Raw genomic sequence first — 9,533 nt, 5'->3', positions numbered from 1 at the left:
AATATAGTTTTCATATATTTAAAACATTAATATTTTCATTATAAAAATACATTAAAAAGAATAAATAATGCAAAAGGTTAGAGCAATTTTTTTGTTTATTTAGGTGTTCTATTTTTTTATAATAAAATTTTATATTGAAGTTTAATGAAGCGTTAAAGTAAAAAAAAACAAATTGTCAAACTTTATTTTTAAGTTTTAGTATAAACATAATAATAAAAAAAAATTATAAATAAAAAATTTCACACGATAATTGATAAAAAAAAAATAAATTAAATATATTGCTTGCAGACAATTAAAGTGATTATTTTTTTTATTGCACTGTGTAAAGCTTATTTTAGTTGAGCATTTAGATAAAGCATGCACACACGCACTTAAAACAAAAGCGTTTTCAAAGTTTAATACCAAGTTTTATTACTATGAGTGTTGTAAATATTCACATTAAGACTGTTTGTAGATAATCAGGTTTTTCTGCTTAAAACTTTTGTCTTTTTATTATAATTCGTTTATTAAACTAAGTTTTTTTAATTTTTTTAGTTTCATTAATGGAAAAACTACAACTACTGAATTGTTTAATAAATTGTAACTAAAAGTTTTGTTTTCAAATCAACAGTTTGTAATTTTTATTATATTTATTAAAACTCTTCTTTTTTTTCAAGCGTCAGAAGTTTTATAAAAAGAGTTAAATTAAAAAAAGCAGGTCACAAAAGCAATAAAAAAATTTTAACTTAAAACGATAAATAGTTTTTTTTTTAGCTTTTTATTGGTATAATAATTAGTCAATGTAAAAAATATTTTAGTGCTTAAAAGTTTACAAAGATTGTTGAAAACAAAATCATAAAATATTTATAGCAAATACATTAAAGTATAGCTATTATACTTAATTCTAAGTAAAAATAAAAACTACTCAATCAACTGTTTTTTTGGCTTTTAACTTTTAATTCACATTAAAATTATTTTCAATGTGTATGTTTTTTAAAATTAAGTTGTAAAAAAATAATTAAAACTAAACACGTCGCAAAATTTATTAGAAGTATTGTAAAAAAAAATTAATTTGAGTTTATTTGTTGCTGTTTAACACAATTAAAATAACTGTAATTGAGTTAAACTAACATTTTTTAAAGTTGTTTGGTTTAAGCTTTACTTCTAATATTATAAATCTCGATGATAAAATTATACTTTTTTTTTTTAGAAGTTTAAAATTTTTCTTTAGAAATACTTTTTCTTCTTTTTAAAGTAAAAAAAATAGTTTAGTTGCTGAAATTTTTAAATGTTTTTCTATAATAGTTAGTTGAAACTAAGTCGATGATCTATTTATTACTTAAATTAGTTCTTTATCTTTTACAGCTTTGTATATAAACAAATCTTTTAAAATGTGGAACTATGTTCAAAGAAACTGCGAGAAAGTCAGTTACCATTTCATTTGAAATATTTACATAAATCAAAAGTACGATATTTTTTAAGAACAGTTAATATGTTTTAGAATCTGACAAAAAATTCTAGTACATTTTTTTTTGTTAAAAAAATCATTCAGAACTTTTTATTAAAAAAAGAAGATCAAACATGTTTTAAATGAAGTATATTTTTATTAAACTTGAATTTATTTTGGAAGCTATAATTAGTTTCACGCACTAAAAAACTCTATGGGCGAAACTAAGGTTTGCAAAACGATATTAAAAATAAAAAAGTATAAAAACTGTTTATTTTAAAACTTTATGTTTTAACTTAAATTTATCTAAGAAAACAGCCAAGAAATATTTTTTCAAACTGAACAATATTAGTATATAATTTTATAATCAATTATATAAAAAACCGTAAAAACAGCGGTTGGCAGTTTTTATTTGTGTACGGGCGTAAATTTACCGTAAAAAATTACGAAGTTGAGCTTGTTAAAAACAAAAATTGTTAATTAGCTCTAAAAGCAGTATTATGATTAAAACATCAGCTAATGAGCACTTATTTGTAACAATAATCGAATTTAAGAAATCATTAAACGTTTTTGTCTTCAGAATGCCAAGCTTTATTCGTGTTGTCCAAGTTGTATTTTAGCTAAACATTATGTCGCATATCGAAATTCTGTAATTGTATAGGTTTTATCAGTTAAATGTAGTGAAATCGCTTTAAGATGTTGTTCATTAACATCATTTTCACAGCTACTGAAGTATGGCACGCCTATCAGTATGTTGTGGTACATCCTGAAGTTTTTTGGAAAGTTGTTTGTTTTGGCCGCCATTGGCTCTGATAGTGAGTGACGTCATAATTATTTTAATATTTTTCGTACTAAGCTAGAAAAAAGAAAGCATTAACCGGTTTTATTTTAACAATGTTAAAAACTTATTTTGCTTATAGTTTCCTTATTGGTTAACTGTGAGTAAAAATTGGCTATTTATTATATTTAAAATGCTAAGTTGTTTTCAAGTTGTTTGAGTAGGTAATTTATTTTTTATTAAATTTAAATTAAATAATTGTTTTAATTTACAGTTGGTAGATGGACTGCTGAAATCTATTTTTTGAAATATTATAGTAAATGAATATTTAATGATTTAAAATGTGTTTAGACTTTAATTACTACACCTAATTCTTTAGTAAACTTTTCTTAGCCTTATTTCGTGTGCTAATATTATGTACCAACTTTGAAACTAAAATTTATTAGTTTTAAAGAATTTTTTCACTTGTAATGCTTTAAAGTGAAAGTTTAAAGGTTTCTACAATCTTACAAATCCACCTAAATTTAAAACTTAAATAGTACAATACATCAATTTAGCGTACAATTTTAACAATCGTTCAGTATACGGAGACGAAAGATACGCAATGGAGTGCAACACCGGCAGCCGCATGTACGGAGGCTGCGTGAGCCAATGCTTCAACACGCTGGGCATGTCTCACGTGAGGTTCTGGTTTTTTCAGGTTTCATCAGCTGTTCTAGCTTATAAAAACAGAAAATTATAGTGTGATTGTTTGTTTTGGAAAGATAAAATGCACTGTTATATAATTGTTTAAAGTTTAATACTGTGGAAGTTTACTTTCTTTATAAATTTGTTAAGAGTTGATTCTCAATTGAATTCACATCATAGTTTACGTTATGTTTTTTCGTTACACTTAAAAATAAATTTGTTATACTAAACTTAATAAGAATTAAGGCATCATTCAGAAATCTTTAAATGTATATTGGTTTAAATAATTAAAGAATGTACGGAACAAGGTTGTAGTTATAAATTTATTGTAAATTTTTTGTTTTTTTGTAGATTTTAGCGTCTCTTATTGCTCCTTTATTGCTCTGGTGTCTCATTACAAACATTGAAGGAAATATGAAGAAAAAGAAAAAAATTGAGGAGGAAATAGAAAAACGTGGAAAGAAAGGGGTATGTACAGAAATTTGTTTAATTACTACAAAAAGTACATATAATACTCAAAAAAAATTTCTAGATAAGATATTTAACTTCTCAAAATTCAAGCTTAAAAAAAATTGATTAATTGAATACTAACCGTTTATGCTTAGGATATTTTATATAAATATTATCTAATCTGTTTTTTATTATTAATCTGTTTAAAATTTGTTTGGTTTTTCGGTTTTTAATAGCTTGAAATAGTAGTAGCTTTACCTAATAAAATAAAAAAATTACTAAATATGTAATACAGTCTGCTTACTTTTAAATTAAAACCTACACACTTCCAAGCATTTAAGCTAATACATTTATAGTAAATAAAAATTCAAATAACTTGATTATGTAAATATTTTTAAAAACAGTGTTTTTAAGGCTTGACTTGAAGGTGTTTACACTTATCTTTATTAACTTCTTGTCTTCTTGTTAAGTTTTATCTTTTTTTTTATACTTGTTTTTTTTTTGATTATCGTTTTAGTTGAATTTTTTTTTTAAGCTAATCTAAACTGATCATTTTAGTTATAACTTACAAATATTTTAAATAGAAAACACTAGATTAAAATATGTTATCTTTATCACATGCTTAAAATACAAGTTAAATAATTTATCTAAGTAGCTTCAGTGTAGCGAAAAAAATAGTTAAACATTTGATTATTGTGAAGGTTAAGTAGTTTAAGTTAAAACTATATTATATTGATACTTTCTCTAAATGCGTGTTGAACTATAAAAGGTAAAAAGTTAAGTTACCTAAAACAAATAACAAATTTTTATAACAAATACCAGTTATATTAAAGTTTAAAGAAATCTGTTCCAAACAATAAGTTATGTCAATTTAATGTATCTAAGACAGTTTATACTACTCCGCGCTCATATAACGGCGTCACGCTTCACTGGAGCTGTAAAATTGAAACAATATGTAAAGCTTTATGAGATAATGTAACACTAGTTATAAAAGTTACCTAATGCGATTTATAGCAAGAAAAACTAGCTAATGTTTTTGTTTAGCACGAAGGAAGCAGAAGTATGGACAAACTGGTTTACAGATCCCGGATGAAACCGCCAATAGTATCTCACCAGTGGAAAACAACTTACAGTGGAAGTAAAAAAACTGAGGTGTTTGAAAATTATTATTTTACAGGATTTATAATAAATTTAAAATTGTTATCACTTGTAAACATTACTAAACGTTTTATAAATACAATAAACTTATTCAGAATAAAATATTACGATAAATTCTACTATAAGTTATAACATAATTTTTCGGAAAGATGTTTGACTATAATGTAAAAAGTATTTTACCTACAATTTATAGTTACCTTTGTTTTTTTTTTTCTAAACTTTTTACGAATAATTTAACTCTGGCTGTTGTTAAGAAATAAAAATACTTGAACTATTAGTGATATGACTATAAACAAAATTACATTAAAACATTTTTGAGTAGAGAGTTGATACTTAATTTGTATAGTTTTCTTTTAATGAAAAACAACCTCATTACAAGCAGTTTATATTTTTATAATAGCATGATTTTTCATGTAAGTATTTTTACAACAAACTAAGTTTTCTATAGTCTGTACCAAACTTTGAGAGTTTTTAACAATAGTTCTTTTTAAAATTACTTAAGCTTTAAAATAGAAATTATTATAAAAGTCTATTTTATATACATTATATGTCAATGTTTATATTATTTTAAGAAATACTCTTTTTAATATAACTTTTGGCTTAAAAAATATGTTTGCCATCAAATGTTCAGCATAATAAATATTTGTCTAATTGGCAAGTACTTTATGAAGCGTTTTGCTGCCAATTTAAGCTTAATTTACTTACCCCTTGATTTAGCAAAATAAAAAAACCATTCCTAATTCAAGATAAACTGATTTTTGTTAAATTAAAATTGACCATAACAAATAGCGTAAATGTTATATTTTTAAAATGAAACCTTTGTAGAAGTAGTAACACTAGCGAGTATTTTTATTCAGGTGTATTTTCTGTTTAAGTGTAAAATCTTTGAAGATAATTCTTTTTATAAATATGTTTTTAATTTTTACAAAAAAAAGTGATGTAGTTATTAATATAGTATACTAAAAATACTGTTCTTTAATTTCATAAAGCATTTTTGAAATTAAGCATGATTTTTTAAGTTTAGATGTGAATATAAATAAAAGTTTAGTCGATTATTCTTAACTATTGAAATTAGAAATTATTCAACAAATTTTACATTAATATTTTGTGATAATGAATATAAATATAACAGATTCTATACTCAAATATGCTTGAGTACGCGTTTTTAGCATGTCTCGTGGTCAGGCTTGCCATAGAATTAACAGTAATTTACTTTGGATCAGCATTGTTCATACAAGTGGTAAGTATGTTTAGCTCGTGTTGTAGTCTTGTGATAAGTAGTCTTAACTTTAAGCGTAAATATAAAACAACACAACAAAACTTCAAAGTAATACTATAAGTACAAATGTGTAGGTAGTATTTATAAAGTTTTCTAATAAGTTTTAAGGTATAACTATTTAAATTATATTTTGTAGTAAAATTCTTATAATAAACCTAATTGTATATTAAAAAAAATGACTTTACTAAACTAGTTTTGTTTAAATAAACAAACTATTTAGCAATTTTTATCTAATTTTATTCACAACAGAATAAACTGTTTGAAACATGAATATTCAGACTACATGCTTTTAAAAATAGAAGTGAGAAAAACTTAACAGTTTAGTTTTACGACTTTAAAAGCTGTCTGTTCTACCATAAAACTGCGTCAACGTGCATAAAACACTCTTACAATATCAAACTTTGTGAGCAAGTAAGAAGAAAATGTTTATTTCTAGTTAACTTGTACAGGACCAAAGAGTTAGAGACGGAGTCAGGCCTCAGCCGAGAAGTAGTTTCATGAACTTTTTGTACCCAGAAATCAGCGGTATTTTCTACTGCGGGAAACTTAAAGGAGACAACAGCACAGCGCTCGAAGAAGCTTGTCATAGCACCGTAATAGGCGGACATCAAGCGAACGTTCTCTGCTTCTTGCCAAAACCAACCGTAAGTTTGTTAAGTAAAAACTGTTGATTATATTTTATACGTAATTCTTATTAACCTAAAATTAAATAATTTATTTTTAGCAAAAGTCTTATTATATACATTAACTTATTTAAAACTAGACAAAATGTTTGTTTCGTAATTTTAAATTTAAAAACTGTTTTTTTTTTTTCTTTTTTATCGATTAAATAAGAAATTCAAAGTACCTTTTTCTTACATTAAATAATCTTGTTTTAATAATTTCTAATTCCCGACTCTAAATTTGGAGCAACTGAGATTGGGTTTTTATGACAGTAAATTATCTAAGATGACATTTTAAATAGTTATTTTAGCATCTTACTTATTATAATCAAAATCAATTAAGTTAAACCAAAAAAACGTTAGAAAAACAAACATTTGTTTAAGTTGTATCAAAAAAATATTAAGCCTTTTTGCTTTATGAAAGTAATTAAAAAACTTTAGGTGTGATAAAAAATTTAAACGACAACAAAAACATCTTTATATTTTAAAAACGACATAAATGATATTTTATATTTGCTACCTTAAACATAAACTAGAATTTATTTAAACACTCTTATAAAACACTCGTTACAAAAAAAGAGATTAATAACAATAATGTGTTACACAAATAAGTTTATTGACAAATCTGTCTCGTCACCAACTTATTTTTTTAAGCCATCGCGGTATACTTGAATTTTTATTTCTAGTCGCTTATTAATTTTTATAAAAACTTTTATATCGATAATTCCTAGAAAAACTACTAACTTAATAATTTTTTTTTAAACTATAGTTTAAATTTTTTCATTTTATTTCTTTAAGTTTCTTAACTCAATTTTATAAATAAAAATATAAAAAACTAGCTAATTGTAATAAGACTTGTTTATGTTCATGATTCGTACAATTCAAGCAAAATGTGTATATTCATTTAACAAAACATATACATTGTTGTTTTTTATTTGAACTAACTTTATTAGTAATAAATATTTATAATTACATTGTGAATATTGTAGACTTACGTCATAAATTACTTTTTCTTGATATTTAAGTTTAAAAAAAACTAAATGTAACATTTTATCATCATCTTACAAGATTATAAGTAATAGTTGTTCACTAAACGAAAAATAATTTCACGATAATGCTATATTGTCATAATAGAAGTTCTTTTAAAGTATCTATACAGTTACACTTGGTTTTACATTTAAGTAGTACTTGTGAATATATTAAGTAAATTTATATCTAGAATAGGATCATATTAATACTAATCGTAAACTTGTTTTTAATTTTAGCTTTTAAAAAATTACCTAATTAGAACAAAAGCTTTTCATAAAGCAGAATTTAAATTTTATAATAAAATCTAAACATTTCTTTACCAAATTTAATAAAAAACTAAAATATGCAGGAAAAGTCAATATTAGCAAGATACATGAACATTATAAGCTTCATTTGTGTATGCTTGACTGCTTTAGAAACGATCATTAAGATGTGGGAACTATCAAGAGAAAAGGCCTCCAAGTAATTAAACTTTTCAATCATGTGCTTATTTAAAAAAAAATTTAAAATAACTAAACATCAACAATCAAAAATGTTCATCATTGTAACGACTAAAAAAAGTTTTATTACAATTTTTGACTTTATTTAAAGTTTTCTTTGTTGTTAACATTATTAAGAAAGTTAAAAAAGCTCATTTATAATCAAACTAAAAAAAACAAAAAAAATAACAAGACACTATTTTAAAAAGTTATACATAAGAAAATAAATATTATGTGCGTCTAATTTAGTAAATTAAAAGATAAAATTTCAAAACTACTTAGAATAACATAAAAGTAATAATTGATAACAATTACTGTAATTTTATAAGATAAAAAACTTATAATAGCCATATTTTAAAAGAAGATAAAATTTATTGAAATTTAAGTTTTCATTTAAGTCATATTTATAATATATTTGATTGTTAAATATTTTCGTTTTTTGTTTTGATTATAAAAAATATTTACCTCAAACACTGAACTGTCAGAAGTTTATTTTTAAATCATAAACCAGTCATGAAACAAGTTTTAATGCCTTAATTAGTACACTAATAAATATTTGTCCTAAAATAACGCGTTGTATTTCGTGAATTTAGTTTAAAACCTTTCTATAATTTTATACTCTCTATTCTAGAAACTACTTGGATTGGAAACTACCATTTTCAAAGTACATTTATGAGTAAGTTAAAATTAATTTAAATAATACTAAAATATAAATTCTGAAACCAAAGTATAAAAACATTACCGTTCAAGCTTAAGAATGTGTTATTAATGCTATCTACTTATTTTTATTTACCTTCTAATTCTGTTATTTGGTATGATGTATTTCTTAATCTAAAACATATATATCACATAGTGATAAAAAAATGTTAACACGTAGTATAAACAATATTAAACGATCAGTATTAAAACATTTGTATTTTAATAAATAAATTATATGGAAATAATCATATTATAACTTTGTTCCTGAAAATTTAAAGTTTAACTACTTTTTTAATCTTCAGAACAAACCAAGAAACTACATCCTCTAGATACAACAGTTCAGGTTAACTAACTGTTTTAAATACTTAACAGTACATTTTTTTATTTATTTTATTAAACAAAGTATGACTATAACAAATCACAATGTTTAGTTTTTTTTTGAATGAGTTTACTGAGAAAATAACCTTTAGCTAAAGTTATAAGTTTTAAATGTTATGTGAAAAAATTTGTTTTTAAATTTTCTTTTTATTGAGGTTTTAAAGTTTTTGACAAACTCAAACATTCATTATTTATCTAAAATATAAATTAAGTAAGTTCAAGTATTTAATAAGTGTTAATAAGTTTTAAAACTACCAAAAATGATAAAACTCGTTTTTTTTTTAAATTCAATTTAATACCAAACAAAATATCATTCACACAGATATAAAAAGGTTCAACGCAGCTCAAACACCTTCGATTGGTAGTAGCCTTCATACCTTGCATTCAAACAGAAACAGTTATCGATCGCGACCTGAGTATATTTGAAATAATTAATTTGGATAAAACATAGAAAACCGAGCAACTTGGTTGTTTATATAAACTTAAATATTCGAATATTTACTTAATA

The 9,533-nt window shown here is 23.4% G+C and overlaps 1 protein-coding gene across 1 annotated transcript; it reads left to right on the top strand.

Annotated features, from left to right (window-relative positions):
• Window positions 1–1,336: 1,336 nt before the first annotated feature.
• On the top strand, window positions 1,337–7,935 carry LOC145840606 (gap junction alpha-3 protein-like). The gene is made up of 8 exons (XM_082947922.1): window positions 1,337–1,403; window positions 2,151–2,241; window positions 2,786–2,904; window positions 3,243–3,359; window positions 4,386–4,493; window positions 5,632–5,739; window positions 6,228–6,422; window positions 7,819–7,935. Exons 1-8 carry the CDS (start codon window positions 1,371–1,373, stop codon window positions 7,933–7,935), a joined length of 888 nt encoding a protein of 295 aa, XP_082804048.1. The 5' UTR covers window positions 1,337–1,370.
• The last annotated feature ends 1,598 nt before the right edge of the window (window positions 7,936–9,533 follow it).

Source organism: Thalia democratica, chromosome 1 (genome assembly GCF_965202585.1).
Source record: "Thalia democratica chromosome 1, ktThaDemo2.hap1.1, whole genome shotgun sequence".
NCBI classification, from domain to species: domain Eukaryota; kingdom Metazoa; phylum Chordata; class Thaliacea; order Salpida; family Salpidae; genus Thalia; species Thalia democratica.
This window is presented reverse-complemented; position numbering and strand designations above follow the sequence as displayed.

Coding starts and splice junctions, on each gene's coding strand:
- LOC145840606 (XM_082947922.1), top strand. CDS start 1,371: ATGTGGAACTATGTTCAAAGAAACTGCGAGAAA. Junction 1,404..2,150: donor TTCAAAGAAACTGCGAGAAA/GTCAGTTACCAT, acceptor TCATTTTCACAG/CTACTGAAGTATGGCACGCC. Junction 4,494..5,631: donor GTGGAAGTAAAAAAACTGAG/GTGTTTGAAAAT, acceptor TAAATATAACAG/ATTCTATACTCAAATATGCT.